At 40.0% G+C, this 19761-nt stretch overlaps 1 protein-coding gene across 1 annotated transcript in view; it reads right to left on the minus strand.

The window, feature by feature from the left end:
* Positions 1-341: 341 nt before the first annotated feature.
* The window catches only part of GRK3 (G protein-coupled receptor kinase 3), a gene marked incomplete at its 5' end in the record, with an annotated part of 58794 nt that continues 39374 nt past the window's right edge, over positions 342-19761 (minus strand). Inside the window, 6 exons of the mRNA XM_021715286.1 lie at positions 342-6568; positions 7532-7645; positions 10560-10696; positions 14351-14513; positions 17731-17826; positions 18878-18944. Of these exons, the coding sequence (XP_021570961.1) occupies positions 6407-6568; positions 7532-7645; positions 10560-10696; positions 14351-14513; positions 17731-17826; positions 18878-18944 (739 nt within the window). The remainder of the gene's footprint in view (positions 6569-7531; positions 7646-10559; positions 10697-14350; positions 14514-17730; positions 17827-18877; positions 18945-19761) is intronic.

Here is a 19761-nt window from a genome sequence, read left to right on the forward strand (position 1 = left end):
CCTGGAAGTGGGTTGGGGAGCATGACACAGCTTCTAGACAAACTGGAAGCAAGATGAACCCACCGGGTTTCCTTATGTCCTGGGCTTTCCAGACTCCCCTCTTGCAACACATTGTAGAGAAGGCCAAGCAGCTAGTTTCCAGAACCCTGAGTTGGGGCAGTGGGCTGGGCCCCAGCAATCCATGAAATCAGCAGAAATGCTTCTGGGAGTCCCCTTCCTCTTTATAAAAGCAACCTCTGCATGAATTTCCAATGAGTCACCTCCTGATATTGTAAAAGCTTGATAAAGAAACATAGCTTTGAGTGAGGTGGGGGGTGGGAAACAGCACACTGGAGTAGGTATCTTTGTGCACATCTTTTTTATTGAGATTTATATAAGCAATTTGCCAACACAGAAAACAAGCCTAGCTGCTGCAAAATAACTGTAAAAGATGGTGATGCTAACCAACCACAGGGCAAGGGGCCTTACATGTGAAGCAGCATCTCACAGAGGACACGATTTCAGACGTGCACTAGGGAGCGTGTACTGGGAAGGGATTATAAACCTTCACTGGCACGATATATAAGAAGAGAGATCAAACAAATGATATTTGCTAGGTACACCATCTAGATTTATAATACCTAGTTCACTGGCTTCACTTTTGTATATCAATGCACAATGAAAAATGGATTTATTTCTTTAAGGGGATTACACTTTGCCAAGAATATAGTAACAGCGTTGATGGCTCCGCAACTATGAAGACAGGCAGAGGGAAGAGGGAGGAGGCACCCCACAGGTCTTCATTCTATTTCACATAAACACCCAAGGGCCCATTAGAAAATAAGAATTCTTACAAAGTTTTCATCACACATGAGGACATTTGCCTACATGACCCCATTTTCCAAACCATTTTGAAATAGTGAAGGGGGAAAAGGTCACCTTCAGAGGTGTGACTCCTAACAGCCGTGTTTTTCAACACAGCTTGCCTTCGCACAGAAGTGTAAAACCAGGTCCCATCGTCAAATCTTGAGGCCATGGGGAGATGGATGGCAGGAGACTGGCACACTAAGAGTAAGAGCAGTTGCACCTCGAATCCCAAGGATGGCTCTGCAGAAGGGATCTCGACTTGCCTGGCTCGCCGGGGCCCCTGGACGATGCTGTGGCTTTATCAACAAATCCAGGTTATAAGGGAATCGCACCGCAGCATCTCACAGAAATTCTTTTGATACAGCCGGTCCAGAATAAAGCCTTTGGGATACTTGTCACTGAATAACAGGCCTTCAGAAGAGGTAGATGAAAGCAGTATTTCACACCAAATTTGCTGCCGGATACTATAAGACACAGTCACACGGCTCTGGCACAGACCAGAAGATAAACGGCTGATGAAGACGGTTCACGGCAGTGAGAAGAGCTGTCTGTCCCACATGCATTATTTCAGTTTTATTGTATGAAAAACAGAAAGGGCTGTCATTCCTTGAATAATAAACTACACAAACAAGAAGGAGCAGAAATGATATGGAATGTTTGTGATGAAAATAAACTTATGGACGCAATAAACAATATAAAATGCTTTTGCGCTAAAATAGAACTCTTGTTTTATATATATATATATATATATATATATATATATATATGTATATATATACAGTTTGGCAATCTTTATGTTATCCAGAAAAAGCCAAATCTATTATAATTAGTTAAAACATAGAAAAATACAATTTAACAATAAAATTTAAAAAAAAGGCCAGTGTTTAGCTTATAAACCACACACAATATATACATCATAGAACATCATCAGCTAAAAAACAAATTAAATTTCAAGTTCTTTGTAATACAAATACACAATTGAAATGATTTCTCCATTCCCTACCCTTACATCAAAGACAACCAATATTTAGGACAAAATAAAAGCCAGAAGCCTCGTTATGAATTTTCAGAGATGATTTTGAGATTATTAGATACAACAGAGCTAATTTTACTGTATGAATTTCAGTTATTTAACTCTAAAATGAAGAGTTTTTCCTCCTCCATGTTTTTGATGAAATGCATATACTGTTAACACACTTTCTGTAGTTTTTGTTTGCTTGTTTTAAATAAAGCCAAATTAAAATTTGGGGTCTTGCATTTATCAGTCAACACAAACACAGCCAGGTCTTCGAGTGGGCTGTGGGAGGCACCCCTGCTATTCCGCTGCAAAAGAACATCTCTTTCAGTCTTTGAGGACAAAGAAAATCTCAAGCCCATCATGACTTGAGGAAACCAAAGAGTATTATTTTATAGTTTTGCTTTAATTCATTCCATAGTAAAATTTGTTCAAATGTGGCCTGGATTTAAAAAATAAAACTTCATATTAACGTGAGTTTAAGTAATTAATTCAAACCTCTCAAGTAAACCTTACATGGGAGGGAAAAATCATGTTAGATCTTTAGGAAACTTTTTTTTTTTTTTAGAATGTAAACTATTAAAGCTCACTGTTAAGTGGACATGGCACAAACAGGCTAGGAGGCTGTTATTCTGCGGGATTGACTAGAACATCAGGGACTTGTCACTATGTTCCCAGCTGACCAACTGGATAATGCATCCACAGTGACACCATCTCTCCACCTCCATGGGCTGCAAAGTGCACACACCAGCACAAGTGTTTCAGAGGTGGCCGGTGCTGCTTTAGGCCTGAGGCCCCCACTCCTTCACAGGAGGGCTCTGGAGGACAGGCAGGACACCATAACTTCCTTGGAAAGTCCTGGGAGAGCAAAAGGCCTTTTAATCAGTTCAGCAGCTTCATATTCAAAAAGAAAATGACTGAGTCTTACACTAGTTATTATTGTAATTATAAGGGGGGAAAAAACCACCCCTGTTATAGAAAAAAAAAAACAACCCAAAACCCACCAACCTTAACTCAGTCATTTCCTTGGTGTTTTACATGTAAGACGAATGATTCTGATTAGCAAATGAACTCCTTTCTTCCCTCACCCCATTTCTATTACTATTCTTCTTTTGGTGACACCCACTCTACCTACCACCTCTCACAGATCCCAGTGAAGCCCAACTCATCGAGTACAAAGAACAAGTAAATCCCCCACACTGGGTGAGAAGGTGTTAATTCATCAAACATCTCTGAATGACACAGAAACATTTCCCTGAACATAAATGAGAAAAAATGGCATATGATTAAATCATACCCGATAAATCCAGCACATAACAAAGCATTTTTATAGATTTATATCAGGTGAAAAGGTTCAAACTTTGTGGGTTCTATTTTCTTCTTGATGTGTTAAAATTTTGAAACACTTATTAGGAAAATCAATTCTGTTGAAAAGTCAAATGTATTGAATCAGTTCAACTACAAATTCTGAATGAAATAAATCAGAAAAAAAAATTACCCTTTGATCTCTTTAATCTAGTGAAATCCCACTGTCAATTGGTATAAATTTTTCTTATGGCCAAGAAGGTCCTAAAAGAGTGGTTTCTTGTATCCCTGTGGCATATTTCAAACTGCAAACAAGCTAGACCTTGTCTGTCACCAAGAAGATCGCAGTATGTGGCTGCGGTCCTGTGTGAGCAGAATGCTTTCTCTCCCCAGTATGCCTCAGCACATGTGGCCTCTTTTTCTCATATATGGATTTTGACACGGAAATGTCAGTGAACTGACCAATTAGAGGCAGGAGCACTTTAACAGAGAAACAAGCCCAGTTCTAGAAGTTTTGCTGAAAAATCATACTTAACTATGACAAAGAGGGAAAAACAATTAATCCTACTGACATGAGGGGTTAAATGCACCAAAGAGAATGTTTCAGGTTAAAAAGAATAAACTTGGATTCACAAATGTTTTACCTTTACTCCATATATGCTGTATAGCAGCTGAAAGCAGTTTATTATTTTTAGTCACTGCTTTATTGATTCCTTTGACTATGAAATCAAGACAAAATATAACATAATTTAATAAAAATATCAACCTCAATTATCTTCCTTGATGACGTTAAAATGTCCCAACCGTAGAAGTCTAAAATGTGAGAAAATGTGAGCTGAAATTTGTTCTTTTTAATAGTCCAAATGTAAGGAAGGTAAACCTCTAGGAATTATGTAGCACTCTGGAAAGCTAAAACAGCAAAGTCCACCAAGACTTCTAACCCAACCGACTTCTTGGACCACGCGGGTACCTGGTATAGGCACAGCTGTATTTTCTGTCTGGTGGAAAAAACGCCTCCATTATAACATGCCAGCAGAAGGCTGGCCTTCCAGAACACCAAACCAGCCTCTCACACAGTCGATAACCGCCCTCAGAAGCAGCCCATCCTAATCTCACAAAACACTTTTAATAAATGACATCTTCTCAGCCATCTCACTGTAAATCAAGTGTGAGCTGGGGAATAAGTTTGAGGCAAAGGGGCTTTTGGGACATTTTCCAATTCATATTTTTTTCCTAAAAGAGAGGTGAATGTATGTTCTACTTCAGAGCAGAAATGAAATTTTTGGAAGAGATGTGGATTGGTAATTTTATGTCAAGTATAGGACAGTTTGATAATCTTTTTGAACACTGCGTAGCTAAAACCCGGATACGAGAAGGACGACGCTGTGCCCAGTCCTGATGGAGTCATGATGCCTTCTTGCTTCATCGCCTTCTTGACAGGAGGCCTTGTCTCTATCTGGAGAGATGTGGGCGCAGCGCTTCCCAAACTGCACAGGCTGAGCACACATAAGCCTGCCAACCCAGATGGAACTACAACAGTCATGGCTATGAATAACCAGAGCTGGGAAGACACTCCTCTTCAAAAATAGTGGCTTTTCTGTTTCTGGTGGTGCTTTCAAGCCTAATTTGAATACTATTCTTCCCTTTTGAGTAAGGGGAATTCATGTAAGTGGTATCCTTCTTCCTGCGCTGGAAATCACAGACGGTAGAACATGAATGCTAATTTAACTCCCAACTAATAGCTGAGATGGACAACAAACTCCAAAAGTTCTTTTCCACAGTAATCCCATGAAATAATATACTCTTTCCATAAATTATCTTCCAAACTCACAACACACAATCACAAATTTCACTGAAAAGTGCTGACTTTCCCAATGAACACAGTACACAAATATAAAAACAAAGATTTGGAAACACTAAAACTATTGAGGACAGGATACAGATTATCATGATGTCAAGTTATTTATGTCATTAGTAGTTAACTTAAAGGACATACAATAAAACTATACCAAGAACAGGACAAATATGTGAACATTTTAAATTATTATTTTTTAGCCTGGTGACACAGGGAACTTTGCTGGTTCTCACAAATCAGCATTGACTCAGGGGTGTCAACAAGGCATGGAGGCAATGGGAAAACAAGCTTCAGGGGAGGATGCTGCTGGGATCAGGCGACAAGTCTTCGGTCCTAATGTCACCACCGTGTACAACAGCCCAGTGCAAAATGTCATTCATTAATGACAGACAAATAACAACATAAAAGTCAATATACACAGTTACCCCATGGTGACACAGTCATTCTTCAGCATTTGCTTTTCAATAAAATTCATTTTAAATTATACTAAAATGTAAAACAGACCTTTTTTTGCATGGCCATTACTGATATGTTTCCTGGGGTCAGGTAGAAGGAATCACAATGATGGTCATATGACTACTCGTTGTTGAGACCCAAGAAGGCCTCACCCACAGTGTTTCTTTGTACCCAGACTCAGAGAGATGCTGTCCACTTGAGCACGCTGGACGTGAAGACTTCTGGAAATTGCTATCGTCCCTGAAACCTAAAGCTCTACTCAGAATCTTTCAATGACTGACAGATGGATGCCTTCAATGATTAGTTAACCCTGTAAACCCAGAACAGCCTGGGCAGAGGCAGGGCAACGCATGTGGGCACAGCTCCCAGGACAGGGCCCAAGGGTACCCTCATCAAAAAATATCTTCAACTTTTAACCTCAGGACAAAGAAGAAGTCAGTTTTGAAGTGCACAAAAGAAACACATGGTGGCTCTGGCAGCCCCCAAAAAGATGAAGCAAAGACATATAAAATCAGCAGAGGCTGTATATAGATAAAATATGGCAATGCTTAGGGCAATCTATTACCCAACACTGGAAAGTCTAAGATGTGTCTCATATCACACATAAAAATCTGAGTCATAAGTCGGAATCATTTCAAGTTCTAGATTCACAGGATACCAAAAGAAGTATGTAGCAAAGAAAAAGGACTTTCATGTCTTCAGTAGTTTCAGTTGTGGACAAATGTGATCAGGAAGGGGACAAGGCTGACCCCGAGCCTGAGGACAGTCCCGACTCCTATTAGGAGCATGTTGGTGTCCTGGTCTTCCTAGAGTGGAAGAGCCAGTGGTCAGTTAGTCAGATGTCTCACCCTCACATGTCTCCAAAGGCTCTGCTCAAGGGCGGAAAACCCCAGTGTAGACTCCTTGTAGGCTCTTGCTGCTGCTGGGTGCTAGAGGCCATTACTGTTTCTGTGACACAGGGGTGGCTTTGCGAGCTCCACAATGCTGGATCGAGGTTTATTGAGGAACTTCGGAGCGCGGCGTAGTAACCGCTGGGCCTCGGTGAAAGTTTCGGTCAACTCTTTCTTCCACTGCATAAACTCTGGATCACTCTGACGGAAACACAAAAGTTGTGACAGTCACCCATTTTGCCAACAACTGTGGATGGCTCCAATGATTACCAACATCCCTGGAACCCCCGAATGAAAGCACATCGCATGTGTCCATGCCACAGTGGCGTTGCTAACTGGTGGGTCGTGCTGATGCCTCTTCTGGAATCTCTTGCAAAGAGAAGAGAAAGGCCATGCTGTCCTGAAGATGACCCCACATGACCCCACTCTGAGAATCACTGTCTTTGATTTGTTTCGAGATTACCTTTGGCTTCAAATAACTGAAGGCTACAATAATATGGGGAGGAGTTCTGACAAAGTAGAACTTCACGTGTGTGATATGGTAATGAAATTATTAAAAATGTGGTTTTTAAAAAGTCTAATACTTATTTCTCTAAATATGCTCTCTTAAAACACACACAGGGATCTTGAGCTACTCTCAGTGTGGCCTGTTCCTCTCTTGGAAGTGTACTGTCACCTCTTGTTTTTGCTAAATAAACTACTCTTTGCTTTTACCTTCAAAAAAGTAAAAATAAAAATAAAACACACAGACACATACTGGTGCACCAGTAGAAAAGTGTTCAGGAATTAAACTTGTGCTACTATACAACTTTGAGAAAAAGAAAGATGGAGTTTCCCTTAGAGAAGTCACTTTGGTGTCTTATGTTTATTTAAATAGATAAACCTCACCTGCATACTCACTGACAGATAAGATCTTGAAAGTTACAGAACAAATGAAACTCTAAGTCCCATTAACTACTGAACAGAGTTTGAAATTATTCTGAAACAGGGTAATGAAATTTCACATTAAAAAAATGGTTTATTTGCTAAAACCTTGTACTTGGGGCTTTTGTAATTACTAAGTTTGTAAGTGACTAAGCATGGAGTAAGAAAATTTTTTATAGTCAAGCAGCCATATTTTCTGAATATCTATATAATTGTTCCTAAGAAAAAATAAAAACTCACCTCACATTGCAAGACAAATTGTTTTCCTCCTTTTATTCTGAACAAAATACATTTTTTGTCTTTAATCTGAGTTTCTTCCACAGAAAGAATCTGTTCCATCGTCAGCAAGTTTTGCTAGCCATAAAACAAAAATTAAAATTTACTTCAAATTATCTTATGAGTTCTTGAGTTAAATTAATAAGTCATAATACCAAAAACTACCAGTTTAAAACAAGTTTTTTAAAAATGACATTTTCCTTCCTTTGATGATATTCTAGAAGTGAGGGGGAGATGGCGACAAAGGAACACATAAAAGTTCAAATTATAATATTTCAAAGAATATTGCAAAGAAAGAAATACGTCAATAAAAAAATCCAGCAAAGCTGTTTCCCTCTGCACAGAACTGATCTTGGATGGTCATGAATCATAAGCATACTTTGTGTACTGTGCACTTATCTAAATTATATCAACAAAGTTGTGAGGGAACAAGGAATCCCTGCAGACAACTCATGTGAGCAGAGGTGTAGAGGTCAGTTCTAACACAGCAGCTTGGGAAATGTTGGGTGATACCAGCTTGTCAGTTGATACTATATTGATAATATCAAAATGAGTTGTAGCTACAGGTGATTTCCTTAAAAGATTGTCATACTAAGTCTATAGCATTATTGCTTCAGGTGAATGCTATAGTCATGACTTCCTTACCTTTTTATGTTTTTTGGGGTAAATACTCCAGAAATCCTAAATGAAAACCAACACCATCCTCAACCCTCATGTTTTCTTTTTTCTTTTTTATACTTACAAATCCACTCAAACACTAAAGGTTGAGTCTTACAAAACCAAGATAATTTATTGCATCCAATATTACACAAAGGAAGGTTTTTTGTTTTGTTTTGGTTTGGTTTTAGTTTTTTTAGTTTTCATGAGAAATTAGACAATTTCCTTTTAATGTGCACAACAGTGACCTACTGGTAGGTCACATAATGAAAGTATGCTACGCCCAGGTCCACTTGTTATCTGGAAATTGTTTGAGCTTCAGAGAGCTACTTGACTACTTACCAGCATCTGAGATATAATTCAGGGTCCCCAAAAGAGCCTAAGTAATTGGTACTCAGATCCTAGATCCTAATTTTCTTAATGACTTCTACAGCACAGGTACTATGGCACAAATAATAGGGAGAAGATCTTGTTTGTTATTAAAGAAATGTGCACAGCTATAAAAAAGAATGAAATCATGTCCTTTGCAGCAACATGGACGGAGCTGGAGATCATCATCCTACGTGAACTGACTCAGAAACAGAAAACCAAATGTCGCATGTTCTCGCTCATCCTTGGGTGCTAAATGGTCACAAAGATGTAAATAACAGACACTGGGGACAGCAATAAGGGGGGGAGAGGGGAAGCAAGTAGGGCTCAGAAATTACCTATTGGGAATGTGTTCACTATCTGGGGAATGGGCCACCTGAGTCCAAATCCCCAACACTATATAACATGTCCATGTAAAAAACATGCATGTATAACCCCTGCATCTAAAATAAAAATGAGAAAAAAAGGAGTTTACTAACAGGTAATTGCACAATCATTCATAATTAAATGGCAACTTGGCCAACAGGGATTAAAAAACACAGTCCAAAGTCAAATATATAAGATTTAAGCCTACTGTTTTCCACACTTCTGACTACTGGAGAAATGATGAGTGGTATTCTAATACGTCCAACACACAAATGACTGTTTTTAATGTCTGAGACCACTGTCCTGCTTACAATCACTCGCAGGGCCTCCTCAGGAGCAGAAGGCATGCCTTCCATGTTGGGAAGGGTTGCTTCTTGCAGAGTGACAAGCCCTGGACTCCTTACATAGTGAGTGCCTAGTAGATACTGCCTGATTGCTAAAAGGCACGGTGTGGACCAGAAATTTCTTTTCATCTTGTTCACCAACATTAGCTCTGGAAAGCATCTTAGAGGGTGCTATATCTTCCTGTCTATTATATGACCCACCTACACATTTCTGACAAGGTGGAGACTAAAGGAAGCATCATTTGGCAACTGTGCCTCTGTGCCAAGCATCACAGCTTACAACATCTTACTTGACTGAGCTGGGAGAGGTTATGCAGTGGAGAGACTGAGAGCACAAGGAGTCCTGGGTCTAGACTACCCCCACCCCCTACTGTCCAGTTGTGTCCATGGTGCCAGACATTTCCTTTCTAAGCTCTGGTTTCCTCTTTAGAAAATGAGGGTTGGACCCCCTAAAGGATGCTAAACAGTCTCAGCTTGTGTTCTTAATAGTACCTGACTTCATATAAACAGCCAAACATTATAGTACAGTCAACCCTCGGTATTCACGGGAGATCGGTTCTATGATCCACCAGGATACCAAAATCCAGGGATGCTCAAGACCTGTTTACAAAATGTGTAGTATTTGCATATAACCTATGCGATCTTCCTGTAAACTTTCAATCCTCTCTAGATTATTTATAATACCTAATACAATGTAAATGCTCTGTAAATAGTTGTTGTACTGTACTGTTTTCTGTTGTATTGTTATTTTCCCCCCGAATGTTTTCCCTCCTTGGTTGGTTGAATCTGAAGATGCAGAATCATGAATGCAGAGGCCTGATGACGCTGTTATGATTTCCATTTCTCTCATTTCACAAATGAGAAAACTGAAGCTCAGAGGGTCAGTGTGGTGTGCTCATAGTTCAAGAGACACTGAGCAATAGATCTGACCACCTCGGTCTGACTCCAAAGTCCCAGCTTGTCTTTTCTTTTTGATCTACCCAAGAGCTCGCTCTCCAGCCTTCTTAAACCTATCTGCTGATGTGGTACTTTTGACCTCATTAAACAGCTCGCTTTGTTCTCAGATAATACAAAGTTCTTCCTTGCCTTGGCAGTTTTAAAGGTTAAAGTTGGAACATTACCATCTCATGTATGCAAGGTGAAATAGATACACCGAGTTCAGGAGGATACTTTATAAAACATGTCAGCAACATGCGATAGCCACATGACACTGGACACGCTGCAACGTGAACTTGGCAGGACTGCCTCCAGCTTACCCGTGACTCCCCTTCTCCTCTCCATTCAAGTCTATTTGGAAAGAGGTAAAAATAGCGACGCTGCCACTGAGTCAGAAATGGGTTTCCCAGTTTCAGCATGTACCCGTGCATAATACAGTCTTTTCCCAGAGCGTAATCTGAGGAAAAGAAAATAACAGTGAGTTAAATAGGCTCTGAAACAAAATGTCTTAGCAGTATTATCCTCAGAAAGAAGAATGACATACATTTTGAGGAAATCAGGTTTCTAAATGTAACGTGTTACAGAAGTCATCTTTTTCATTTGAAGCACCCGTGCACTGGGAATTTAAAGAACAGAGGGCTCTTCCATGCTCTCTCTGCTAAAGTAGTAAATGGCTTCTTCTCAGCAATCTGATAAACTCATGACACTCATTTATTGCTGTCCTGGGAGGCCAGAAGTTAGTTCCCAAACTATTTTTTTCATTATGTATAATGAAAATTGGAGAACAGAGTAAAGTCAAGTTATCCCCAAAGTACCTTTGCTTTTATATGGAATTGGGATTCTCCCTTTAATCTACCCTTTATCTTACAAATAATAATAAAATAGGAAATTTCTTGTCCAAGTAAGCTAAGGTAACAAGGTTCAAAACCAGTTCATTCCTCAGCTTAAGGTTGCGTTTATTCCTCAAATACATGATTATGGATAGAGACAATTCACATACATGTTGAGTCCTGATTACATTTTTTTTTTGAGTTGGAGTCTCACTCTGTCACCCAGACTGGAGTGCAGTGGCTGCTCCCGGCCACTGTAGCCTCAACCTGCTGGGTTCTGGCGATCCTTCCGTCTCAGCCTTCCTCAGCTGGAACTACAGGCGTGCGCTACCATGCCCGGCTAATTTTTTGATTTATTGTAGAGATGAGGTCTCGCCAAGTTGCCCAGCTGGGTAACGAACCCACTGGCTCAGGCAATCCACTCACCTCAGCCTCACAAAGCGTGGGATTATACGCTGAGCCACCGAGCCCGGCTTCTGATTCATTTTTATGGTGAAGTATGGTTTATATTTTTTTAAAAAGTTAATTTTAAAGCCTTCATGAAAGGCTTTGGTGATTGTGTGAAAGTCATTCATTCACTCACGCATTCATTCAACACCTATGATGTAAATGCCTAGGTACTGGGCATGTTCCAGGCATTCTGGATTTAGCAGTGAACAAAAGAGACAAAAATTCCTGCCTCTGGGAGCTTACAATCTTGTGAGAGATTCAGATCACAGACACATGAGCAGAACCCATATGTCATCTGGAGACAAGCAGGGAAGAATAGAGGAGAGAATCAGGGAGGGTCAGGGTGATGAGGGCAGTTTGTGAAGCTGCCTTTTTAATCGAAAAAGTGCTTGCACTTCCAAAGTCTGTTTAAAATAGTACAGTCAGCCCTCAATATCTCCAGGGCCCTGGCAGAAGCCAAAATTCATGGATGCGCAAGCCCCTGATATAAAATGGCATCGTGTTTGCATATAACCTATGCACATCCTCCCATATACGCTAAATCATCTCTAGGTTACTAATAATATCTAACACAATGTAGATGCTCCAGAAATAGTTATTATACTGTATTGTTTTTATTATGCCTTACTGTTTTTATTATACTATTTTTTATTGTTAAATTTTTTTTTCTAAATATCTTCGATCCATGGTCTGTCAAATCTGCAGAGGCGGAACCTACAGAGATGGATGACTAATTGAGTTGTATTTGTTTTCAGAGATCTAAGTCTAGACTATATTTTTCTGTAAAGATGACTTCCGAGATCACCAGCCAAGACTTAGTTATGCACAAATTACTTACTAACATGTGAAGATAAATTCATTAATTTGCTAGACATTCTGTCTATCTTGTTCTGGGTCCAATTTGTTAGGATTTTAATGACATCTTGGCCCTCCTTTGAGCAAACTCTCATTAATACAATTTCCTGTATAAAATCTGCTGTGGTAAACACAGCCTACCGTGATCATAATAAACTCATTCTCTAAAGAAGAGCTTACCAAAAAAAGGCCATGTCCCAGCAGAATTTAAGTGAGCACAGTTAAAGGAATGCAGTACTTCCTTGGCGCATTCTGACAACTTTAATGTACAGGGTTAAGTCAATCAAGACTGAGGACACTTTAAATGCTACAGGAAATGGTCAGACAAGACCAATGAATCCTATACCAAGATGTCTCCACCAAAGTAACCTACTAATAGAGTGAAAGCATTTCTGGCCATTCTTATTACATAAGATTAACCTCACAAGGGTCTTTGCTCAGAGGTAAAATGAAATACAGGAAGTTCCTAACATACAAATGAGTTCAGTTCCAAGAGCACATTCATAAGTTCATTTGCTGTAAGTCCAAAAAACTTAGCCTAGGTAACCAACTAACACAATCAGCTATATAGTACTGAATGTATTTAACAGGCTATACTGACACCCGATGGAGAGCAATAGTTCATGAAAAACTGTAAGAACTCATAAAATTTGTAACTTGAAGGTTTGTAAGTAGGGGACTTACTGTAATATTTGACCATAAACATCAACTACAATAAATTCAAAGATCTCAAATTCATGAAATCTTAGAAAAACCAAAAGTAACAATACTTAGTGAATCAAGAATGACTTATTTAATACTTGCCATTGTTTCCTACTTTGGAATTCCTAAAAGGGCACTCAATGATTTTACATATAAGTGCAGTTTGATGATTCTTTAATGCTGTTTGTAATAGAAATACATTTATACCTTTCTCTCTCTTGACAAATGACATGTCATGCCAAGTTCCTCAGCAGCACCACTATGTACTTCATGGGGCCCATGTTCAAAAATCATTAAGACTCTCAAGATAATCACAACAGAGTGCTAGAGTACGGCACTCTACATGGCTGCACAGGGCACATGCCAATGACCCCGGTCCAGTTTCTGACACTTCTATACTCAATATTCAAGGGAAAAACTTCTAAATTAGCCCCCAAGCACTCTAAGATACGAGGACATATGGGCGGGGGGGGAGCAAAAATACAGAATTGTCTTTTTTGGATAGCAGGCCCCTTATAGTACAGGTTTCCCCTGCTAGGTAAGTGTTCTAGGAATCCATTGATATTAGTGGACCAGCTAGCGTTGTCGTGAGAGGTTACATTTGGCTTTAGTGAAATTTTTTTGAAAGATTCTTTCAACGAACGCGTTTGCCCATTTCACGATAGGTGATTTACAAGCACATCTGCCCACACCACGGTGAATTCAGCAGTTTTTGTCCAAAGATGACACGACCTGTGCCCTACCCTCCCTATTCACCCGCTCTCTCCCTGAGTCACTATTTTTTTTGTTTCCCCTGATGAAATGTCTCTCAAAGGGAAATTCTTTGCCGATGTGGAAGAGGTGAAACAAAAAAACTACAGAAGCACTACAAGGCATCAAAATTGATGAGTTAAAAAACTGTGTTGAGCAGTGGAAAAGCATCTTGATAGCTGTATTGCATCAAACGGAGAGTATTTTGAAGGTGACTGAAGTTTAAGCATATAAGAATCAATACACAATTTTTTATAAATAAATTCCAATAATTTCGATTTTTTGGATCCCCCACTGTATTCACAAAGTTCTGCTGTTTTCATACGCATTTATTCATGTGTCGACTGATGACTTTGAATTAGTATACCAAGTTCTTCCAAGCCAGAGAAAACTAAAACAATTTATGGCAGTGCTTTCTTCTCTACTGAAAAATACTTTTATGACCCAAATACTTTTTCAGATTTTATAAGAAATGTTGATAATTCATTGCATGAAAACATATCAAGACACATGAGCTATTTTACCTTCTTCATGGCCAAGTTGCTTATTTTTAGCTCTCTTCCTGGCCTCAATTTTATCCATGTCTGCATTTACTGCTTCATAAACTGTTTCTGTTACTTCCTGCTGCCATCGTTCGGAGATCACCAGAGGGAAGTTCTTGTAGAGTTCTTGGTCACAATCAAGGAGCTGATTATTTTAAGAAATCAAGATACTAATGATTTACATACTTACAAAGGCAACAGAGTCAACAGCGCCACATCTGTGGTAACGCTATCACACACAGGACCCTACGTGTACCTAGGAAGACGACTGCAAAAAATAATCTGGAGACAATTAATTAGTTGTCATAAATCTCTGCTAATAACAACTCCAGAACCGGGATCCACAAACAGTTAACTGATTAATCAGTACTCCACTTTCAGTCCCAGATAAATTAAACTCAATCCAATCTTCTAGACTGTCTTCATGACATTTTTCCAATGAAAACTAACATATACAGGATTTCACTTGAAGTACTAAAAGACACTGACAACAGAGTAAAATTGTTTCTATAGTTTTAGAAACAACTCTAAGGAAGGAGCCAAGAGGACTTTCTAACCTCCCCTCAAAAAATCTGAAAATGCAGAAAAATAAAAGGTAAGCAAGGCTAAATTTACTGCTAATTCCATGAACTTTCCAACTATTTAAATTTAACAGTATAATCATATGTATGAGAAAGTTCAAGACACACAGGCAGTTTAGGCAATGCAACCTTTAAGAGTTGCTGTAATAAAAATTACAGTAATGATAGCATTTTTCTTCCAAATAATTACTTAAAATTCTTCATTCTGCCTTCTAGGTGAGGCTGAACTTTGAAAATGAGCAAAGAAGATGGTTTTATGCATCTGAGGTGCAGTTTTGCAGCAGAAATGCTGGCAATCCTTCTGATAGATACATGTTTGTCTTGTCAGAAGCACAAGCCTCTCGAGAGTCTAAGTGTTTGCTCATACCTTTGCTTGAGAGATAAGTAGGGACAGATACCATAACAGGCAAGGGGTGTGTGTGTGTGTGTGTGTGTGTGTGTGTGTGTGTGTGTGTGTGTGTGTGTGTGTGTGTGTGTGACTGCATGTGACGGGGTGTGAAAGACCCCAAGGCCTGATGATGACCACCCCGTGATCAGGCACACAGGGACAGATTCTGAAGAGTCTGACAAAAGTCAAAACACCCTCCTTTCCCAGGTAGTTGTTCTGAAACAGCCAGCTCTGCTCCACAAACTGTTCTACCTCCCATAATTTCAGAAAGCCCTGAATTATGACTCAGCCTATGTTGCTGAAAATGAATTTAAGAAAATAAGAGAGAATTTATGTTTACATGATGTGAGCCTCCCCCCACCTTTTTAAAAAGAACAACATATTATTTGGGCTGCTTTTTAAAGACAAATAATAAATGGTTTCTTAAAATACTGTTTCCCCTGCTGGACTCGGCCATCATGGGGCCGGGTCCCGGGCTCCTTGCTTGGCTGACACGACTTCTTGTTCTAAGAGTGCTCACTCCCACCTCTTTCTTGGAAAGAACCAAAACCATAACAGTACAAGCTACCAGTTTGGTAAGCATTGACTAGATACCAATAGGCTTATAAACAGGTCATCCCATGTATCCCCAGAGAAGGTGTGGCAATGAAACCACCCCCTTTACAGGTGAGAAAACCAAGATTCAAGAAGTTTTGGAATAGCCTAAACTCACTCAGCTGATAAGTGGCAGATCTGAGCCTAGTCTGTTTGACTCCAAAGCCTAGATCTTGGTTTACAAAATTTTAAAGTATGAGACTCTTTTTCACATCACAAACTTCTTTGGGATCCCACATCATAGCAGTTTTATTTTTAGTGCGCTTTGATTGACAGTAGTACAGCTGATGACAAGAGTCTATTGCAACAGCAGTAACCCTTTCAAGTAGCTTTGTAAGTGGATTGCTCCCCAAAGCATGGCTGTATAGTGGTCCCCATACACCTGACAGGTACTGATGGTTCAGGCTATAGACAGTGCCTGGAGTGCTGCTGCTGACCCCAGGATAGCCACTGTTCCAGGCCACAGAAGGGTGCTCTGAGCTGGTCAGCAATGCTCATAGCCCCATGGCCTGGGTGGGCCCTCCGCCTTCGCCTAACCTCAACCTCCTGAGAAGCTGCTCCTGCAAACACTTCAGTCCCCACTGCGACTCGGCCCCTGTTCTCCAGGCACCGCAGCTCTGACCAGCTGCAGCTTGGGTCCCCAGCTCCTCGAGGCACTTGGCCTACACACACTGCTCTTGATAGCTGCCCCCCTTCCCGGCTCCTGGCCATCCTCCTCCAGCTATCTACCTGTCATTTCTGTCCCACAGCCTTGCTGGTCCAGTCCTGTGTGTCTCCAGTTAGGGCTCCTGCTAGGCCCTTGCATCTTACTTGGCACTCTTTTATCTACACCTGACAGGTGTGTGCTTTGACAGTGCTGCGGCCTGCTGGAGGGGGAAGCTACTTGGGGAAAATGAGGGGGACTTGCATCAGAAGGGTATATATGCAGGCAGCTGAGCAGAGACAGGGAGGGCCTGGGGGGAAACAGAAAGAGCCTAGGACGAGCTGTCAGTGTGGGGATACATGAGGGCTTGATGTGTAGTGATATACTTTGACTTGGCATCTTAAAGAGGATGATTTTCTCTCATGACTCACCATCTCTAATTACGTCTTGTCTCTACTTGAAGAAATAATAATATGAACGAAAGTTTGAAAGATGCTGAAGATTATATATATTTTTTAAAAACAGTGATTATTTCACCTTTGATTGACAAATGCAAAAATTCATGCTGTTTGCTGTTTTTGTCTTAACACAGGGAGCTCTAAAAACTTAAGAATTAAGACGCTGGTTCCTTTGCACTAGTAGAAGTATGTCTGACATTACGCAGTTGTCGTTTCCTGCTTCGTACACAATTCAAGTTTTATTTCAGTCACAGATATGGTAAATCAATAAAGATGTTACCACTTGCAGTTCATCAAAAATAACATTATTGGTCTAAAGAAAGCTTTCATGGCTCTTAACTAATTTAGGTCCTTAACATACACATTCTTCAAATATGTAGGTATTCATTTGTAAGTTGCATTCCACAAAAAGCCCAATACTAAAATAATCGCTAAGCATAACTGACTTCCAACAGAAATTACCCTCATTCCAAAAAAAAAAAAAGAGAGAGAGAGAATAAAAGTAAGAAACAAAATCACCTATCGGGTACAATGTGCACAGGCGGGGGTGGTGGGTACATTTAAAACCCAGACATCTTTGCCACTATTCAAAGCAACCATGTAACCAAAAACTATTTGTACCCCCTAAAGGTATTGAAATAAAGAATAAAAGGGGGAAAATGAAGTAAAATAAAATAAAAAAAAAACCACATGCATACCTTAATGCCTTTGGTATCCTCTTCATCAAATGAACCAATGTCAAAAGCGTCAGCAGCATTGACTTCTCCCCGGGGAGGGATCAAGGGTGGTGGGTACTGGAAGATCCAAAGTATAACACAGTTGTCAGATGACCCTGATGGCCCCATTCCAACCTAACATTCTATACAAAGGACATAGTGAGAGACATCAATATGCTACACTCTACACAGCATTTTATTCCGGCATATACAAATCACATTACTTATTTCACAGAAGAGCCTTTGCACTAAACAGCCCCAGAGGAAGACTTTAAATTTTAGGCAAATTTTTTTTTAAAAAAGGATTCATGCCTAAAGGTTAATATTTTTAAATAAAACAAAGTCTTAAGACTACAAATCCCCTCAATTTGACTTAAGAGGGCACGTCTGAGCCAACGATGCAGCACCCTCAAGCTGCTAGAGCCGTAACGCGCAGTGGCTGGGACACAGTCCTCCTCACCTGCGAACATCCCAAGAGGTGAACAAGAGGTGGAACTCTAACTCTAATTAGGCAGGACTATAGAGTCATCTCTTTTTACTATAGAAAACCATCATTCCTCTGCAGCTTTAGTTCATGCAAAAGCAAGTCCAAAACTGAGAATCAATATTTAAAAGAATTTTTAATTTGGAGTGTTTCCTGTATTGATGCAAATATAATAAAGCTTGAAATATGGAAAACCAATTATGCTGATATAAAACCATGCTAATTTTTATGTAGTGTGAGGCTAGAAAATATTCATACATTTACGACAGAAGTTTCTTGTATATTTTATATATACCTATATAAAAATTTGGCCACATATTGATATAAGAATTTAAAAGATGAGATTAAAATAAAGTCTCAATTATACCTATATTTGAATTAGGTACATAACGCTCCATTTTACCTTTTATTAACTTATATAGAAGATATTGTCAAGATTTTGTTATAGTAGGGAAATGAAGAGCAAGAAGCTGCCCCAAAAGGAGGGGCCACATGGTAACACTCGGGACATCAGAGGCTGTTGGGGGACACTTGGGGGGACAGAACCAGGAAGCCAGCAGTACGTGGAGAAACAAAGACAGAGCCCAAGACACAGATGAGTACGGGGTGACGATGCCCAAAGTAGAGTCCAGAGGGAGGGAGTACCTTTTGCAAGTAGACATGCTGCCAGTCAATACCTTTGAAAAAGCTGTGCTCTTTTACTTCCTGTGCACTGCAGGAGAAAGAAAGAGTCATAACAGTGGCACATATGTATCTGGAAACATAAGACATATTTTGTAAAAAACGTCTCCTGTTAAGAGTACAGAGAAACGACATTTCTAGTTCTTTAAGAAATACACTTCTTTCCAAGCAACAAAGGGCAGGCTGTGGTGTTTAGAAATATTGCATGATGCAAAACAGGATCTTTTATTTGGGATGTCCTTTCCAATTTCAGATAACCCAGACGTTTCCACAGATATATACACATGTATGCACACAATAATTCTAGAGTCAGGAGAACATAGTTGAAATAAGAATTAAATTGAAGATCTATACATTAAAGAAATTTATGGCAAATGTCTACAAGTCAGATAACATGACAGGAAAAGGACATGAAGCACTGAGGATCTACTTAGAAGGAAATTAGAGCCTAATAATAGAGTGAATACCAAACCCCTTTAAAAGGTGAAGAAAAAAGTTTCTTGAAGGTCATGATTAAAATTCAGTATACACAGAGATTGCACACTTTCAGGTAAAGCCTGTGTTGGGGACAGTGTGCTACCAGCCCACGGAGCGGAACATGGAGATATGAAGCCACCGGAGTGTCGCAGGGCCCAACCTGGATCTAGGGGCCCATCCTCTCTAGTCACTCTGTGGGGCATCTCATCCTGCCCAGGCTGTTAAGTGCCTTTATGTCCCTTTATGTAACTCCCAGATCTGTATCATGAGCACCAACCACTGCCCTGTGCTTCCAAAGGCCCCTGTTCAAGTACCTAGTCATCACCCCACTTTCTCTAGGGCTGCTGGCACCCAGACCCTGCCAGGATGGT

This window comes from Carlito syrichta, unplaced genomic scaffold (genome assembly GCF_000164805.1).
Source record: "Carlito syrichta isolate Samal-C Ts95f unplaced genomic scaffold, Tarsius_syrichta-2.0.1 Scaffold306949, whole genome shotgun sequence".
In the NCBI taxonomy this organism is placed as follows: domain Eukaryota; kingdom Metazoa; phylum Chordata; class Mammalia; order Primates; family Tarsiidae; genus Carlito; species Carlito syrichta.